This window comes from Anopheles stephensi, chromosome X (genome assembly GCF_013141755.1).
Source record: "Anopheles stephensi strain Indian chromosome X, UCI_ANSTEP_V1.0, whole genome shotgun sequence".
Taxonomy (NCBI): domain Eukaryota; kingdom Metazoa; phylum Arthropoda; class Insecta; order Diptera; family Culicidae; genus Anopheles; species Anopheles stephensi.
The window spans coordinates 7,260,820-7,280,906 of NC_050201.1; the positions used below are offsets into that span (position 1 = coordinate 7,260,820).

At 47.2% G+C, this 20,087-nt stretch overlaps 1 protein-coding gene across 1 annotated transcript; it reads left to right on the forward strand.

The window, feature by feature from the left end:
- The first annotated feature begins 1,501 nt into the window (after positions 1–1,501).
- LOC118517374 (pupal cuticle protein 27) lies at positions 1,502–6,575 on the forward strand. Its single transcript, XM_036063393.1, has 4 exons — positions 1,502–1,645; positions 1,873–2,049; positions 5,611–5,866; positions 5,934–6,575. Exons 2-4 carry the CDS (start codon positions 2,038–2,040, stop codon positions 6,329–6,331), a joined length of 666 nt encoding a protein of 221 aa, XP_035919286.1. The 5' UTR covers positions 1,502–1,645; positions 1,873–2,037; the 3' UTR covers positions 6,332–6,575.
- Positions 6,576–20,087: the final 13,512 nt, after the last annotated feature.

The window sequence follows — 20,087 nt, forward strand, 5'->3', positions numbered from 1 at the left end:
TCACAATCCTACACGGCAACCCAGAATGTCGTTAGCCCGACCGACACGGTGCACGTGGTGTGGTGTTAGGCGCGAAGTGCAGTAGGGTGTGGTCAGGGTCTAAAGGTACCGTCGCCACCAATCCGGCTCCAGAAATGCTTACAGAATTGCATTATTTAAGAACATTCTAGGACTGGCGCACTCGAGCAGTTTCCCTTCTAAAGCGCACCTTTACCGGAATGTAGCCCCAATCACCGCCATCGTTGAGTTGGCTTCGCGGCACACAGCGGAAACGGAATGCCACTGTTCGGTGAAGTAGGGCAGCACACAATAAGGCTCATTCCGCTTGTGTTGCGCTAGAATGAATGAAATCGAACGGCAAAACGATGCACTCGCGATGGCTGCAACACCTCGTATCGCATCCTTGCGGTTAGGCCTTCAATCATCTATGGAAAGCCTTTTGCTGATTATAGTCTTCACGTCAGGTGGTTTGGTTGAGTGTTAAGGGGGTGGAGGGGGGAGGGGCTGCTTGATAGTCATCAATCAAACATTCACGGAGCGGCTTGCACTGAAATTCATCCCTTAGATGCCGAACGTCGCAGTGCTGGTAGACACCGAAAAGGTGGCGAAGAAGTTTGACAGCTGTCAGTCAAGGTGGAGCACCATCGTAAAATGACCTCCAGCGGCATAATTAGCGCGCTGGTGGTATTGTGGTTAGCTAATTCTATCGCTTCGAATGATTCGCGAGATGTTCCACCGATTCCATCCTAATTGGTTTTGTATATTATAAATTTACCTTTACGTTACTTTCGACTCAAAAATTTCGTTCGAGAGATTCTCTCAGCCACCGATGACAGCTTCCTTGCGGCACGTGAAGCTAATCGTGCGGCGTCATGGATGATTGGTTCGGCTACCCTTGGAGCGCGTGTGCACTCCACCTGTCGTCGCTAAAGAAGGCCCAAAAGCGGTCAGATGATTTGTTTTGCTGGAGCACTCGAGCGTGCCTCCGTAGGCCACTTAAAGCAACCCGAAAAACAGTGCCGTTCGTTTGTTGCTCCAGTAACTTTCAACGCCAACGCCACCAGCGTCTACGTCGTTCGTACTGCACTTAACTTCCGTCTACGGTTGAAAGGAGCGGTACCTCGATCGTACCGGGCAAAGGCAGCAGAGTACAGGACCCACGGAGACGTAACGTGACGGATACCAGGCACGCCCGTTGCGTGTAAAAGAGGAGAAAGGATAAAGTCAGCTTACTGTGCAATGGTGCGCGGTACCGCGGAACGGCAGAGGGGCAAGCGAGCAAGTGTGTGAGAGCGATGGATGGAGAGATCTAGTGGGAGCTATGCAGTCCCCGTCCCTGTCTTGCTACCGTCCGGTCAGTATCCCCACGCACGCCGGCTAAGCTCCACGACTGTGTCTGTGCAAGAAGAGGACAGCCGTACGGATGGCGAGCGAAACAGGTGTAGCAGAGCCCGGGCGGGCTCGCTGTCTATATATAAGCGAACGTGCCGTATTTGCGTACGATCTGTTTACAAACAAACTTTGCCAGCGGCAGTGATCGATCGATCGGTCACCTTCCAAGACTTTTCATACCACGGGATCAGTCCAATTTTGGAGCTTGAGTTTGGTCGAGTTTGTACTAGTGCAGCAGTGTGTTCTGGTGCAGGTACGACGCATTAGCCGCTAATTCAGTTTCTACCAGTGTACCCATATCCTAAGTTCTTGCTGTGCGATTCGTGTGTATGTGTGTCCGTATGTGTGCGTGTGTGGGACGATGTGCTGTGTGTGAATGTGTGTAACCATGATCCTTTAAATGCGAGTCTTCTGATACACTTTTTTCCCTTCCTTTTGTGGTTGTGTGACCTTGTGAACCTGATACTGGATACTTGGTAGGTCGTCGACACAGCAGCCCCGCTCACCGGTAGAGGAACGCATCAGTCCACCCAACCAGTCAAACTCGCTACCAGCCAAGCGCAGCTCAAGCGGAGGGTCCCCAATACCAAAAAAGGCTTTACCTCTACTTGCTTCCAAACGCACGCACAAGACAATCAACCAAAAATGAAGTCTCTGGTAAGTTGATCTGGAGGAAAGGTGTGACCTAAAGTCAATTCTTGTGTGAAAGCGATTGTGCAAAGTGTGTGAGTGCCTTACGTGGAATACGCGCATCTCTCCATACAAGGGAAAGTTGATGGTTCCCGTTTTCTGTTGGCCGGATCCTCCAGACTCTAGACGAGATTCTGGTCGAGGGGGGCAAGAAAACAGTAACGAGAAAAAAAACCGGACCAAGAATTCCTGGTCCTGGACTTTTGGACCGAGCTGAGAAGCCAGGTCCAGGTGGAAAGATTTCTTGACGAGCTCCAGCAGAATCGTCGGCGAAAGACAACTCATTATCGTTAAGCTCGGTGACTGGTCAGCTTTTCCTAATGTTGTTATCGGTGCAAGATCTCGGGACGCAGATAACGCACCCGATGTTTGTAGCCCGAAGTGAACATGGTTTGTTTTTTTTTTGTGCTTTGCGCCATTAGAATAACGTCAACACTCACTTTGCACGCAGCCTGATGTCGGATATGGACATCGTAACTGTAGTTCTGCTTTCCACACTCATCACAGTGGAAGTAAGAGATGGCAAGAAGAAAAAAAAATCCTTGAGGAATCTAGTCATCCGGGTACGGTGTCGAGATGCCGTTGACTTGCCGTCAGGTTCTTGGTTTGCTAATGACATTTTGATGCACACTAGCTGACCAGGCTCGCTACTGCTATCTGCTAAAAGCGGGAAAATAGATAGACACATTGGGAGGAAGCTGGATAGGAGATGCTGGAAGGGAAATGAATCACATTCGCAACATGGCGGTGGTTGGCAATTAACTTTCGTTTTGGAAACACGTATTGGATGCTATCGGGAAGAATTCTCTTACCAAAGAGATGGTTTGGTCGTCTAAATTGGACCCGGGGAGTCACCGAACCCATCGATATGCTCCGAGCTGCTTAGCATGATATCGTGGTTTAGCGTCAATAAACCATTAAAGCGAATCAGCGAATCCATCACAGATACCAGGGTGTCGGAAAATACTGTCAACACCGGTGTCGCTAGTTGGCCAGGTGATTTTGGGTGTTAGTTTTACGGGGAAGGTTCCTGCTCAACCCCATAATCCACAACACACAGCTCACTTTCGGTTCACTTTTCGCCGTAATTATCCGGGCAGATGGGTGTCGACCCCCCCCCCCTCGACTACGAACTCATGGAGCGTACGCGGAAAGGGAGGCCATGATTTATAGACAATCTGTTCGCGGTGTGCCGCGAACGGAGGAGGTGCTCATAATTTATTTATTTATTCATTAGCTCTGCGCTCTGAAGGCGTGCGGTGAGCAACACCAGCAGCAGCGACGCTCGGTCGACACCTACCGTTGGCGCACAAAACAAGGAAGTGCCCCATATATGCAGGGCACCTCGGGCTTCAGACCTCCGCCGCTGCTCCCGAACCGGTACCATGTGTGTGTGTGTGTGTGTGGTTGTATGAGGGCATGCGCTCTGGCAAGATGTATTATCGACATCCAGAGAGGGGTTTTATTCAATGTGCTTTTTATTTTTATTGCACAACTCATTTACTCGCTCGCCCACCATGGTACGGTCCCTTGACTGGTGAACTGGAACGGCAAAAACCTTGGAGAAATTGGGCGGGGAGATTAGTGTTTCATGTGTTCTGTCGAAAAATCGCTCATCCGCTGCCCATTAGTGTATTCGATCAAGCGAAACATATATCTCGTCTAGTCAGAGCTCAGAGAAAGATACGGCTCAACGCTTACCAAGTTGCAGTCGATGGTGTTGCGTAGAGGAGTTGTTGATGCGAGGAACATCGAATGTGAGCAACAAGGCCTATAACACCAGGAGTTCTTTATTGTCGAATTAAAGACATCTTCAAGAACATCTACCGACAATCTCTTCCAGCAACTTCAACGCCCATAATATGGGTGAGATGGGCTTCTTCTAATCGAGCTTAAAGCACAGCACCAAAAGGATATCCAACGATCGAATCTTCCCAACTACAAAACCCTAATCGTGTGGAAGAGCGTTGGTTGCTACTCCAAATCATTAGGACCGTAAATTGACAAAATTTTAGCACGTTTAAGCTATTATGCCATTTTAATTTATGTCCTCCATCGCCCGCTCCGTAACAGTTCGTAACAGCCAAAAAAAAAGGCTCTCCAAGCGTCGCTAGACATTTCTGAGAAGGTTGTCCAAAAAAGAAGGAGCTGGTGGCTTTACGTGCAAATGATCCCAAATCTAACTTCAGGGTTTTTGTTTCTGTGTGTGTGTTTCGCTGATGTTTCGGAGCTCGCTGCCGTAGCTTCTAGCTCTCATTTTCTTCACGACAAAACAGCTAACAGCTGCTTGTGAAAAGAAAGGTAACATAAAATGGTACTTTTAACTATCCCCGGTCTCTGGTCTTACGGTGTCGTTTACGCGCGGCGTGCAATAAAAAATGCTTCCAATAGCTAGGTGGAACCGACGGCGAACCCGGGGAAAAAAGTGTCGTAACAACCGGAGCGTGCACACGCACGGAGCTACATTTCGCATGCTAATCTGGGTGAATTAACATTTTTTCAATTAAATCCCGAATCCCCGCGAAATGGCAGTGTTGCGAAATGTTGGACCGGTCCGGTGTCAGTATGCGGGAGCGAAAGAAGATGTGCCCTCCGACAGTACTCATTTCGGTTTGTATTCGAGCGCGTGACGCTAACTATCGGTGCCGACAGTCCACGGGAGTACTGACAGAACTGTCAGTCGTGAGCTGTCTTATCTAACTTTTGATACCTTTGTACTACCTGAGCTTTTTTTTATGTCGACCTACTCAAAAACCCCGCCTAAGAGCAGGAACAGCATCCTACACCGTGTCGAGTCGCCTTTCTCAGTCCGGCACGGTAGCTCTTAAACCCCAGGAAGGCCTCCGGACGTTACGCAGAAGGTTCGGCGGGTGCGGGTATGCAACAATATTCCTGCGCGACATTCTGCGAAGCCATGATTATCTAACCTACACAAGGGTCCGGGGAGCATTGCTGAGGTTGGAAGCGTTGGAAGTAGTAAAAATAATGCCACCGGCAGCAGTCACAAGCAGCAGGGATATATGAGATTCCAACGATTTTGTTTTTTTGCTTTGTTGGAAGTATTTTCGATCGGTGAGAGCAAGCGCACACACACACACACCCATACGCATACTGATGTTGGGTATTGCGGGAGGACACTCGGAGCTGTGGCAGGATGGTACGGAATCACTTTGGCTTGTGGCGTATGTAAATAAGCCGGCGAGAGGCTTGAGGCAAGCGCCAGGAATGTGTCAACATGTTGACTCGGGAAAATATTCAGCCAAAAGCCTACCAAAAATATCCAATACTGGTTTAGATTGGGGTTCCGTTTTTTTTGGGGGGTTCCGACCCCAGATCCTTTTGGAGTCTATTGCAAAGTACAGTAGCAGGGGTTTTTTTTCTACTTCCCGGGAATGTGAATTGTGGAATTTCATAGTTTCATAGTTGAGTTGGGTGGAGGGAATGGGCTTGGGCTACCGGAGCGAATCCATTTCTAATGCTCCACTTTTTGTTCGTGTCTCTGCTGCGGTTCCCGGGGGGGCGTTTCAGTTACTACTCTCCGCGATAGTGACGATTATTGCGGCCCAGAGAGACTACACCACGCCGGTACCTATTCTGAAGCAGATCAACAGACACAATGAGGATGGCAGTTACAGCTACGGTTACGAGGCAGCGGACGGTACGTTTAAGATCGAGACCAAGTACCCGAACGGTGAGGTGCAGGGCAAGTACGGTTACGTCGATGATGGTGGCAAGCTGCGCGAAATCGAGTACGGTGCGAGTAATCGCGGTTTCGAACCACAGGGTAAGTCTTACGCGCCCGGACGTCCTGGAACAGGTTTGTAATTGCATCTTACCTTCGTTATCCGCAGGTACAGACATCAACGTGCCACCACCAACGTTGAGCAACAGCAACTACCCACCGCTCGGTCCGAACGAGGAAGATGACGGCCAGTACCGGGAAGACCCGAGCATCTACTACAAGGACTCACGTTACAACTCGAAACCGGCACCGTACAATCCGCGCCCGGCACCGGTAGCGTACAACCCGGCACCGCAGCAGTACTACCGCAACACGGCCGCTCCGGAACCGGCGGCACCCGCCTACCAGCCCCAGCCGCAGCATCGGTTCCAGGCACCGCAGCAGCAGCCGCAGCAGTACTACCAGCCGGCTGCACCCGTGCCACAGCAGCGCGCCGACTACTGGCACCCGAACGCGAAGGTGGACATCAACACTGGCTCGTACTCGCTTAGCTACACCGGCAGATAAGCCTGACCCTCCCCCAAAACAACACAGTTCAATCCAAAACAACACACACACACACTTCATCCTCCACTCAAACTCTATATCCTAAGTCAATGTGGTGTCACCCACAAAACTCACCATTAAGGCGCGATGTCCGGTGACGGCATCATACACACACACACCGCTTCGAGTCGGTTTCCGGAAGGGTGCAAGCAATAAAGCGGTAGAGAACCTCGATTTTTTTCCATAAAAAAATTACAACTTAAAAGCGTGTTATAATGGATGTCATACGTCGAGGAGATATATTTTAAGAACAAATGAGGGACGTGCGGGTTTTCAGCCTTCCGACAATTAATTAGCCAACCAGGTTCGATAAATCTTCTCGATGCTGGATATTTGAAACTCCCGGAACGCGGGGAGATTTTGTTCGGAAAAAAAATATGGACGCTCTACTTGCCCGCTCAGAATCGATGTCCGTCCCGTAACTACCTTAGCAGCAAAGGGAAGGAAATCGATACCGGTGCAGTAATCACCTTCAAACAAACTGGCCCAATGTTTGACCCATTTGCGCCCTCGCTCTGTGCGAAAAGTCCTGGACACTGCGTGACAGTTTGCGGTCCACAGCACATGGTTCCAGCACACTTGACACCGTCCAGCACACAACTTGGCGCCCGTCGTACTATCTTCGCTTCCGTGATTGAGCGCGCTGGGCCACGGACGCCCGAGGGTGTAATATTAGTGAATGTGCGCGTATTTGCTATAATTAATTCATTGCTGCATTCTCCACGGCGGAATGGCACGATGACACTTACCGGGTACGCTGGCCACGTTCGTGGCACTTTGCGTCGGTAATTAATTTATCAACCGCACACTCTGTGTCACACCTTCCCCGGGCGGTGCTTCCCGGTGCAAGCGATTCGTGGCGGGAGAGATGGCTCTATATTACTGCATCGAAGATATTCACCAGGTCAGGTTGACTTTAGAGTCGTTCGGTCGGGCTGTTTGTTTACGTGTGCCATTGCATTGCTTGTCAAATTGGAGTTCGTTCATCAATTAGCGTGATTGGTCCGTACGTCGTCGTCGTCAACACAGTGCTGATGGCAGTGGCGTCCATCAACAAATGAAATTTGTGAACGTTTTTGCGAATGCGAAGGAATTTTTTTAAGTGCGCAAAATGTTATTAACCAAAAAGCGTCAAAAGTTTGACACATATAACATGGATTAAAGAACTACCTCTCTCTGTCTTTCTTCTTGTGCTAATGAGCTCTCAGGATCATGCCTGTCATTTTTGGCTTACTAGACTTAATGTTACCACATAGTTGGATAGTCAGTCCTCACTACGGTGGTGACAGTCCTGATGGGATTCAAACCTCGGTTCTACCGTGTGAACACCGGCACCGTTCTCAACTAGGCCACCAGATCGCCCTGGACCGATAAAACACTACTCACATTGAATTTTAATGGGAACTCAACACTACCAACAACATCGGTGATTGCCTTCTCAACTACTTCTAGGGGGCCTTGATGAGGTAAAGATTTTTTTTCCACCTTTCCAGTGGATCGAACTCATACCAGCACGCCCCCCGTTAACAAGGGCCCCATTTGTCGTGCCGGCACATTCGAGTGCACTGATATCAGCCTGAATGTAGGCTATTATGAAGCGACACTTTATTGGCGACAACCCAGTCGGCTATGTTGCTTTACCAGCAGTGATCGTAACGACACCGTGTGCCGTTGGGCAAACAGTAGTGTACCTGCAATAACTATTCTTCTATTCAAATCTAAATCAATCAACCAATTAATAAACTTTCCCTACATCGACTAATGGAAGTATGCCAAACGAGTCTATCGTTTGATTTTCCTCGCTCATTCGGAGAATTATTTTCGAGGTTTTTTTTTTCTTTCTGTTTGGTAACATTTTATATCGATGCGTTAAACATGTTTTCGTACATGTGTTGTCAATTAATGAACGAATCAATTTATCAACGTTATTGTGCTGAGGTTCATTCGACCCCCGATACATTTTGGGTCGCAAATAACTTTTTTTTTTCAATCAGAGTCACCGAAACATGATAGTATGTAATTGAATCTGTTAAATACGAGTTGTCGAAATTAAGCAATCAATTGAAAATCAATTCGTCATTTTCAAGCCAAATGGGCACAATTTAGTTCCAGCCATTTTTTGTTAGCAGTATGTTAGTAGATAATAGTTTTAGGATAGGCTGAACACATGTCTTTGTTATAGTCCCTGTTACTGATTTAGAATTCATGACAGCTCAATTTGCAATTTAATTAGAGCATAGATTTTTGGATGATAGTTCATACGTTGCAGTTGACGCATGACACGTAGAACAACGACTGCGTGTGATACTAAAATGGCAGAACATGAAAATATGAAGCTCGGGAAGAATAGACAATATGAACCGTGCGTCGTATGTATACGATGATATTCTCTTTTTGTCAAGACATTCGATATCATTATTTTGAATCATAAAAAAGGAACTTTGCAATAAACTGTAACTTATTTAATTTTTTTAAATATGATTGCCGCCATTATCCAGCTCAAGAGACGAATGAGATCTCAAAGGCCCAAAGTCTCTATAAATAAATGATAAAAAAAATCTCCGGCTTAATAAAATGTAATTTTAAAATCTAGTCCTACACACTAATAAGGGATAAGGTAGAAGATAAAAAATCCGATTTATTTTGACATATAATATAAACAAATATTCCAATGACAATTAGCAAATTAGCAAAATTTATAAAAAAGTAGACGAGCATATTCTATAGTCCATCATCGTTTGCAATGTGTTAAGTATTGTGACTCCTCGTGTACTTCTTTTAAGCTGCTCTAAAGCCGCCTTGCCGGTTGGGTTCAGCATACAAAGCAACCACCGAAGAGTATCGTTTCTGCGCCCGGTATTATGCAATTATTGTGCACCGACCGAAGACTGCTTCATTTGACGTGGCTGGACGCGATCAATCGTTTTTTTTTTTCTTTTTCTCGTTTCTGTGAGTCGTGAGCCGTTTCGCCTTTGCATACTGTCGGTTTCGGTTTCCTGTTCCGGGTTCCCCTTTTGTTGCCTTTTTTCATTTTCATCATCTTCCGCTCGGCACCAGTCCGGTCCGGTGGACTGTAAATGATTCGAACAAAAGGCGACAAACGGAAGACGGCTCAATGAATGAAATGAATGCACGGAAGCATATCAACAAGTCAAATTGTGTTTATGGTGACCGTAAGGCAAATCCGTGAAACGTGCCAATTTGTGACCAAGACAGCGCTCTCGAGCACGTATTGAAGGCGCCCGCCATCCGTGGTCCGGTATGGTTGTAAAATGATGTGACGTGCTTCATTCTCTTGTTCGACAGTTTTGTGTTCGCTTGTGTCCTCAACGAAATGCTATCTCATGCTATCCCACCGCAAACAATAGTGCCTACCTCGAATATTTTTTTAAGCCAACCGATCAATTATCGTTCTCGGGAAGGAGGACGACGAAAAGAAAAGCCAGCGAGATATATCAATCTGCCAACAATCCTCTTAACAAACAGCTCAGTAGAATTAGACTTGGAAATAAAAAAATAAAAACCATGGGTGTCGCATACATGTTTGGGGTTTTGATTTCCGTCTCCGGGATTCCTGGATATTGTTTGTTGAGGTGCCTATTATCGATAGCCTTAATGGTCTTTAATGGCGACCGGTAACATTTAAAACGGGGCGCTCCAAACTAGAGCGAACAAATTCGAGACACTTTGAAGGTTTGACATTTATCCGTGGTCCGTGTGTCCAGAATGGGTAGATAAAGAATAGAATAGCGAATAAACCTCACACGTCGGTTGACATTTATCTATCTCCGGGCCCGGGTAGAGAGAATCGATTTTGTGATGTGATTTCCCGGATGCTGGGCGAGATATTTCCCCTTGCTTTTGTGCTGCTCGTGTCACAAAACGCTGGCGGTCGGACGAGCAAGATGATTTGGTGGCAAAGATTGCGAGGATCGGGTGGGGGTGTGCCGGAGTGTAAATATAGACTGTACTGTACCAACGGTAAGTACATCTCGTGCATCTCGTTTGGTGCTGTAGATATGAATTATGAAGCGTCCTCTTTTTCTTTTATTCCCTCCTCCTCCTCCTTAACTGCTCCACGCTCCTACCCCACCCAGTTGTGAAATAGGCAAAAAGAATGAAGAAACCAACGCTGAACGGTAAACAATCGTAAGGTTTCGCAGGGGTTTTTTTTGCGCAGCGAAAAAGTCTTCTTGCACAACGGGCAGACAAAATGTTAGCAAAAGCCGACAGCGAATAGCATAATATCAGGGGCAAAGCGCACATACGCGTAGAGATGCGGATCTATTTATTTTTGCTAGCGCGTGGGCCAGCCCGGATGGGTGCGGGGAGGTAGAGAGAGAGAGAGAGAGGGTTCGCAGAATTACCGAGAAAGCCGAGCGGTTGGATGCCACCACCGCACACGGGTTCGTGCGAGGCGGCGAATCTTGTTTACTGAGGGCTCCCATTGTAAAGCGTAACAAATGTAATTTCGATAAGCCGGAATTTATAGCCCGCTTTTTTTGCGGCAAAACGCGGGACCATGTGTGTGTGTGTGGGTGGGTAGATATGTGCTTGAAAGGGTGCGCTATCACAAAAGGGTAAGATGAGAATGGAGCCTGTGCTGGAATGTGCTGGAAGGAACCACGCGCAGGATTCGTTTCGTGAAAATAGGAGCTGAAAACAATGCTTCGCAACAATAATAAAGCGCAAAACAAAGCGGGTAAAAATCGTAAGAAAAACTCCGTCTTTCCATCACACACACATGCAGTAGCATCATCGTCACAGCTGAAAGATTAAAGCTTAACAAATGGTGTCCGCCCTTCAAAACGGCGGGAGCGCTTCGGAAAGCGAGCGTAAGCGAGCGTTTTAACTGTTGCTTTAAGCGAGGGCGAGCCACACGCTATGTATGCAGCGTGTGGAAAGGGGGTGGAAGGGTAGTTGGAAGAACATCACCACCACCACCACCACCACCACCACCACCACCAACTTCGCCAATCCATTAAAACATCTCGTTTGGCCTGGTTCGTTAGGCGGGCGACCCAAAAAAGGAAGCCTGGTAGGTGCACGCGCTGGAAAGTGAAAAGAATTTTCCCCCCCTTTGAGAGCAAAAACAAAATGCCGGGGTGAAAACCTATTGCATAACTTTCCCTGCACGACGCAAAGAGAATGTGGTGCATGTATCGCTTCGTATCGCTAGCACTTTCTTACAAAAAACCCATTGTACTGGCGATTTCGGTTTTCTGTTTTCGGAACTTTGGGATTTTGGGTAACGGATTGACAGATCAAGCACACAGGTTGTCACGCTTTACAAGGTCACATCAGTGGGACCTTGGACAAGGGGGAACCTGAAAACCCCATCCCCAAAATCGCGCCGGCAGCGACGCCCGACGACGGTGAAAGCGAATGTGGAACGAAAGCGAAATGAGCGTAATGATTATCTGGTTTTCGCGGTGGAACGCGGTGGCCGAGTTGTGAAGGGCGTGGATATGAGTCAAGGCGAGTGTGTTGGGCCAACCCGTCTCCCGACCGAAACTCTCGATTGTTACCGTTTAGTAGGCGACAGAGAGAAAATGAAACAAACAGAAGGGGGAAGCTGTACTGCGGGTTGCAGAAAACCAGGCGTACAAGTTCTTAATTTGGTTGTTGATTTTTGGAGATGCAGATGGTTGGGGCTAGCTGATGTGTAGGAGATATATTAACCCTTTTGTAGTTGTTGCAGTTGAGGTATTCTGTTGTTAAGTAGCGACTTTTAAGAAGACACGTCTGATTTGGAGATTTGGGGTGATTCGATTGATCGAGGCAATAGCTCCGCCCGGCTTCACACATCAGGACCGAGTGTCGGCAGCCAGACTGTTCCCCTTGTAGTGAGGACTTAATAAATCTAGTAAGCCATGTATGGCTGGCATGAAGAACTGTCCTGATGATACATGAGATAAGGTACAGGAGATTTACAGCAAAAGTGATTGCAGCTTTGAAGTCTTTAAAAAAGGAACATATCTTAGTGAGGTCTTGTCGGTCAACATACAATAGGACCAGGGATCAAATCCCATCTAGACTGGCTCTGCGTACGCAAGACTGACTATCGTAGCTGGATACTTCAGGTAATAGCAAGCCTGAAATTGCAGGCCGAGACCGTTTGAGATTGTAGCGCCAAAGCAGAAGAAGAAGAAGAAGAAGAAGAAGTAGAAGTAGGAAGTCTGGACCGATAATCAGAATGTCGATGATGAGATATGCGATACCCCATTTACAGATGTTGAGCTTGCGATACGAGCTTGACTGTCAAACGGCTCCCAGAACTCATAAAATATTTAGAGTCCTATTATTCACATACTTTTCTGGGACATGGACTATCCAAAAAAAACTGACTAATTGCTATAAACCATATTGCAAGTACTTTGTGCCATATACTATAGAAGAACAATAAAGAAGAACTTACAACAGTGAGTTCTACGAGCTTTACGGAAATCTTATCATAGCGCCGACTAGTTAGATTCGCCAGGTTCTGGTGGGCAGGTCATGTCATGTGAATGGCACCGGACGACCCAGTCAGTAAAAGTCTGTTTAGTCCTTCCCCATAGAAACAGGAGCGAATGATGGGGTTAATGCCAGAATTAACAGCGCTGGACCGTTGTATAGATAGAAGCATCAAAACAGTGTTGGGTAAAATAAGTCTCTCTAAAGAGGAGAGTTCTCTCTAACAGGTTAGAGGCACAGGTAGCTTCGTGTTCACTGATTGCAAAGAGTTTAAACGAGTTAGTTCGTGAGGCCGAAGAGCTCCAATAGTACGAAGACTTTATGAGCTTCAAAGCGAGATCAGAATATCAGGAAACTTCCTCTGTATCTCTCTACCTGTTTGACGTGAGTCACTTCTTCTCTGTCTCGAGTTTGTTTTGCTAGCGATATATATGGTTTGACGTCAAGAAGAATGTGGAGATACCTTTTTGAAATAGAAGAATGCGCTCAGAGCACTCAATTTATTAAGGTATGCCTACCGGTAGCTCCCAAAACTATATCCGAGGCAGTAGTTTGGTACCAAGCGGATATGATGGTGGTCTTATTCTATTGTCTTTTTCACAGAGCTTCGTTAACCCTGTATTAGCTCTCACAGTTGATCTTTTCAGTAGGGTCAACTATTAAGTTCTTTAAAGTAGCAAAACGGCCGTTCATATTGATTAAAAAAGGTCTTAAAAGCCTTATTGTACCTAGAGTATATTTAAATCTTTTTGAGCGATTTTTAACAGATGTTAGCATACTGTTAGGCGTTTTAAATCCTACCACAGACTTTAGCCATTTTTTCATGTGTTTATGAGTTTATGATAAAGTTCCGCATAAATGCTCACCCTGCCCATCAAGGGTTAAATCACGCTCCCTGCCCTAACCGCTGATCAGCCTCACTCCCTTCAAAACCCCCGTGCCCAACCCAGTACGGACGAGAATCTGAACTATTTAGAGCATCCAGCAGAAAAAAACGGGGGCCGGGCCGAAACGCGCGGTAAGCGACAGCAAGCCACCCCGATCATAATATTATCGCACGGCACACAGAAACTGGAGCGAAGGCGTTGAAAAGGTGTAGCGTGTAACAGAAAACCCGAACAGAGACCTTCAAACTGAAATCGAAAGTACACCGACCAGTTCCGCATGCCCAGCGTTCGGTGAATGGCGCGCACGCCTCGCACGGCAACGGTTTAATAATATGAGATGAAATGTTAACGGCTTTCGTTTCGGTTTCGGTTTCATTATAAAGGCTGTGTATGGCTTTATTTGATGCTGGTGTACAATGTTTCTGTTGCATACAGTTAAGGTGTTAATGGAGTGTGTAAAGGCTATTGCGCACACTTATAAAATAAAGCTTCTTGAAACTTGCTTTAAAAACTGATAATTAAACAGGATTTTCAAACAATTAGAAACTCACAAGGATAATCTTTCTAAGCGAAATACCTGGGCTGGCGACAACGATTTAGATTCGGTATTCTCTAGCCCTATTACATCACTACTCCATTTTGGTTCGTACCAAGTGGCAAAGGCTTCTGGTGGTTGGCTGCGTCTCGAACACACGTACACACGATCAGCTACGACTTCTTGGATCGTGTCCGTGCCTGGCCCGATCAATAGAACCAACCGATGTGTTGCAACAAGCCAACCGCAAAAAAAAAAAACCGGTCGCCGATCGTTTTGCTGGCTCCCATATGGTGGTACCTAATGGTGGACTAGCGGCACTTAAAGGCATCGCCAGTCGTGCCATCGGTTCGGTTGGTGTATTCTGGAGCACATTGTGCTTTCTTTGCTTTCCCACGCAGATGATGCGGTCGTGCCGGGTTCGGATGCGAAGTGTGCGCAGGGTGGGTAGCCGTTATATGAACATTAAGCCAAAGTCCTAAATCTTGAAGCCTTCCATGACATTTGGTCCGAGACTTTCTTATCGAATTATTTCGGTTATTATATGTTTCTGAAGGATCTTTACCCAGCATTATCAGAGTTTATTCAACATTCTCATAAATTATCTATACTTGATGTTCCAGGGTTAAAGATGAACAAACATAGATCTTTCTAGGGTTCCTTTGCTCATGAATATCCCAAGAATACCTCAAAAGAAATGTTGCAGAGATAGTAAAACAGTACCTCTAGATAGCTCTAGATTCCTAAGGACATCAGGAATCATCTGTAGAGTATCAATAACTCTAGATAACTCTCGTCAGCCAAGGACATCAGAAATGTGCTCATGAATGTCCGAAGAAAATCTCGAAAGAAATGTTACAGAGCGTTCACTTCTAGAATATCAGTAGCTCTAGATAACAGATAACCAGAGAACATCAGGAATATTTCATAGCGGTCATCTCTAGAATATCAGTAGATGGAATTCCTAAGGACATCAGAAATATTTATTCATCTCTAGAGTATCAGTAATCTCTAGATAACAGAATTCCTGAGGTCATCAGTACATTTTTGAATAAATCGATTGATGTTGTGATCTGAAAAGACTAGATTCCTATGAAGAAGACGGAAACAAGTTCTAATCAACCTTTCTGATAGCGTTCCCACGGTCAGTATCGCTGGATGTCTCGAGCTCTGTCTAACAGAGACTTCCCATCTGGAGTACTCCTGTTCAGAAGTTAAGAGTGCCATTACCAAAATACACCTCAATTAGATCAATCTAGTTTTGTAGCGCAACTGCTTCCATGGGAACACGTCATTAGCTCATCTAATTAAACCAGCTGCCATAATAACTCCACTCACCGTGGAGTGATGGGGGTGAACGGCAGGCTGCACGCAGCACAAGCACAACCAATTAGCTAGATAAAGACACCTTTTCGCAATGGTTATACTTCCACGCACGCCATCACGCGGCTAACGAGTTCTTCCAGCAGGAAAATAATTTTCGGCGAAAAAATTGGACGTTTGGAGTCTAACGTCAAACGGTTCACACCTGTTTCGCTCACCACGCTCACACACGCACCTATTTTGCTGGCGATATCCAGCGCAATTCATCCCCGGGGTTTTTGTTTTGGTTGTTCGTGTCGCCCAGAAGTGGGTGGGTAGTGCTAGGGTACGGAGAAGTCGGGTGAGATAGGGTTTGCCACCGCAGAAAAGAAACTGGTGCAATTGATGCCGATCGCAAGACCACTACTGCTGGCACCACCACGACGGCCGACGGCCGACACGAATTGAATTTGAACTGGTTTATGAACGCCCCTGCGGCGGCAGGGTTACATCAGCCTGGCGTTGGAGAGGTTTTGTTTGGGTCTGTGAACTTTCCAACCGACCGACTAGGCCAACGACACGACGATCGTAACGATGCTGCCCGAATTGCGCTACCAGTGAGTGCGCCAGGTTGAAATTCTATCCAACGCCGAGGTTAGGCACTGCCACTGATCTCCACCACGGTGGCAGCTGCGAGTAGACTTCGTAGGCCGTGTCTAAAGTTAGAGGGACGGACATTTGAAACCTCGATGGTTCGGAAATTGAATCTAGCGTTGCTGGGCCGCTCGTGTACCGATTTCGTCATTGAGATCTAGATTCCGGTACTTGGCGCGCACACGCACCGGAAGGTTTAGATTTCCATCCTTCGCAGCCATCTTAAGGTGTCTGATTTGTGAGATCTGATGGTTACCGTCAGCAGAGGACAAGTGCATCGCAATTGCTTCTCTACGCTTACTAGGTTTGTTTGCTTTCCTAGGTTGTAAGCCGTGGCATGCTGGCATCCTGATTTACTTCTGGTTTGCCTTATACGATGGTTTTCAATTTCGCGTAAGGTAACTCTATACAATCTCTGATGATGCTGATACTGAATGGTACGCTTGGACTTGTGATGGTTGTGGTTTGCGAGTCACCACAGTGATTGGACTGCTCAGAGCAGAGACTTCTCACTTTTCTTGGCCTAACACGACCTCTCAGGTCATGTCTGTCATTTCTGACTACCTAGACTTAATTATATCACGCAGTAGGATAGTCAGTCCTTACTAAAAGGGGGGACACGATCAGGATTGGATTTGAACTCCAGTCCCGCCGAGTGAAAATCCAAATACTTAACTCCAGCAATTAAGGCTACAAAGTCCCCAAAGTTACTTGTACGGGGCGGCCCGGCCCGGTGGCCGAGGTGGCATCGGCGCCGTTCCCCACGCGGCAAGACCGCCTCCCCATACGCAAGGCTGACTACTTTACTACGGGTGGAATTAAGTCACAGAAAGCCAGAAATGGCAGATCTGAGACCTTTCATGGTTGTAGTGCCAAAGAAGGAAAGGTCCCCAAAAGTGATTTGGGAATCCTGGAAGATGATGTGAATCCCAACAATAGTCTTTATCTCTAGTCTTCTTCTTCTTCTTCTTTCTTGGTCTAACGACCTCTCAAAGGTCATGTCTACCCATTTCTGGCTTTCTAGAGTTATTGATACCGCTAGTTGGATAGTCAGTCCTGACTATGGAGAAACGGCCTAGACGAGACTTGAATCCATATCAGTCAGACATATTTGAACCCGTCAACAGAAAATCGAATCCCAAACTAGTTCCATAAAAGTTTTTAAAATTACCAGCATCTACTATCTCTGATATCCACTCCTGTCTGTGAGGTGATCTGTGAGGATGCCCCAAAAAGAGCACGTGACAGTATCGTATCGATTTTGCATATTATTAAATTAGTCATCAATCGGTCGACAAGTGATGATGCGTAACGGGTGCCGGCAATAGCATTTCGTCTAATTTATAATCTCCTGCTCTATCAGCCACCCACCCCGCAACTACACTAGAATGCGTAATTTGCACGTACGCCTGAATGGTAGGCAACGCGCACAGCCGCATCATCCGTACTCGGAATAAATAAATTAAATTAGTATGAGCAATTGGATTTCCCTCGTTAAAGCGTCCGGTATGAGGATGGCCGGACGCCGGAAGTGTACGTCCAGGGGTAGAATGAGTGTGTGCTGAATGATGCATATTTTCCCGGTACTCCAATGAATTTCTTGTTTTTTTTTGTTTTACTCGCCACTGACAGCGAACCAGCTTCCGGAGGTCGGCTTGCATTCGGTTCGCTTGACTTAATTATCATCGGCAATCGATGCGCTAATTTCATCCCAAAAGAGATATGCCCCACGGCACTCGAACTGCATTTGTATCGGTTCAGCCGATGTTTATGATTGTTTGTTTATTAATTTATCTCCTGCCTGTGCCACCTTCCTGTACGGGACGGGGTTTCCCCTTAGCCGAGAATTGATAGGGGGTTTTGAATCGAAAAACAAACAAAAGGTGTTAATTTAATTATGCAGCCCTGCCGGGGGGGTGGAAATCTGCAAAACCAGCGTGCACATGTATGACCTTCGCGTTAAAGTTAAAAGCGGCGTTCATTATCGCAGCACAAAAGCTCTTCTTGAGCAAACGACGCCTTCGGAAGCAAAGAGCAGCCCTGGCAGGCCGAAAGCAAGAAGAGTTCCACAGTACGAACGGTGGTGTAAGGAAATGGTGCCTCCGACAGCACAATTGAGTCACGAGCTTTGAATTGGGTTGATGATCTCGGTGTACGGATGAGTGTTGCATCACTCCAGATCCTGACGTTTCACGGCAGCGGCTCTACGCCGGTGCGGGATGGGTTTATCGCGGTGCGCTCCTAGCGCCTGTGTTACCGCTACACTGCTTCACATCTTTGCCGGCCATCTCTTTGGCTGGGTATAAAAATAGCACCCGATATGGGTGCCCGTGGGTGCCACACCGAACGGTCGCGCAGGGGCGAATTCTTTGCTGTCAATTATGACGAGTCCTTTACCCGTACCACGGCCCGGATCTTGCCACAGGAACCGGGCTTTTTCAGGCAAAGAAGCAGGAGGAAGGAATTTGGAGCTCATTATGATGCTCAACGCTGTCTCGAACGCTGTTTGCCCGTCAGCACCAGACACCCAGGCCGTCGTCGCCAAACTCGCCCTTCGGCCCGAGGGGTTTTTTTTCGGGGCGAGCACAAAAGCGCAATGACACAGGCGCGTCGGTTATTCGGTTCCTCCGGGCTAGACGCGCTATTAACGAGCGCTCTTCCCATTGTTTTCCCCCCGCTCCAACACTGCACCCCTCCGACCCGTCTCCGAAAACGGTGGAGAAGGAGTTGACCGAACGGGATAGCGATGGGAAGGAGGGCAACCCTAGCGAGAAGTTGCTCGTTCTTTTCTGCTACGTCTCTGTTCTATGCTGCTCATCATATTACACTCATCACCATCATCATCATCGTGCTCCTTGTCGTGAAGGATACGTCTTGGGTTGTGTGTGAGTTTTTTCTTTCGCCGTAGCTATATCATTGGCCATTCTCTTCATTATCAGCAGCATCGTTATCGTTCTTTGCATACGCAGATTCCTTTTCCTTTTGAAGTGAAAAATCTTCCCACTCGGCGCACTCGGTGTACGCTCGGTGTGTTGTTTGGATGGCGATGAGGGTTAGGAATTCTCGGGCCCGGAATGTAAGGCCCCGGGGGGGTTTGGGGTTTTGTAACTGTTTCCGCTCTCTAGTCCGCTTCTTTCTGTTCCGTTGGATGACGTAATAGCATCACGTACAAAACGGAAAAAGCCTTCCGGAGAGTCATCCGAAAGGTGGAGTTCTGGAGGTTTAAAGCCTGCAAGTCCTCTGAACAAGGAGGTTTTCAAAGGCCGTTGCTCGCCAAAAATCTCGGTCGCCTTATTTGTGTTCGCCGCGCACACTGGAGGCGAGACTGTCATATGCAGCACCACCTGAACAACAGATGTCTCGAAACGAGTCAGTTCTAGCAGGGTCTTTAACATGCCGCCGGCCACCTTGGCTGCCAATCAATACGGTTCCACAAAACCGCTCTCCTCCGCAGAAGAGAATCAAAAGGATAGATTAGCGGCAACAATGGGATGCTTCCTGGCTGAGGCAGGGGCTGCCGAGGTGATGGAAAGGGACCACCATTTTCACGCGCGACTTGCAAAGCTTGCGGTAAATGCTGCTTGGTTTCCATTAGCGTTGGGTGCTTGCCTGCCTGCTGCCTGGCACTATAATTAATCCGCTTCACCGTCGGGGTGCCACAGGATACACCGACAGCCGCATTCTTTGCATAATTGTTGACGCGGGCGAAAATCTACCCCCCTTCCCACCCCCCGATGAAGTCGTGCCGGAGGGAAGCAGACACTCATTTTCTGCTACGGAAATTCAGGCACGAAACTCCATCACCGAAAAGGAGACTCTTTCGGGCAAACATTGATCATTTGCCTGTCCGGGGTTTTTGCTAATTTGACATTTAGGCGTTTCA

What these genes read in the sequence shown, in the direction of transcription:
- LOC118517374 (XM_036063393.1), top strand. An exon ending in TCGCGGTTTCGAACCACAGG is followed by an intron (nt 5,867 to 5,933) that starts GTAAGTCTTACG and finishes CGTTATCCGCAG; the next exon opens with GTACAGACATCAACGTGCCA.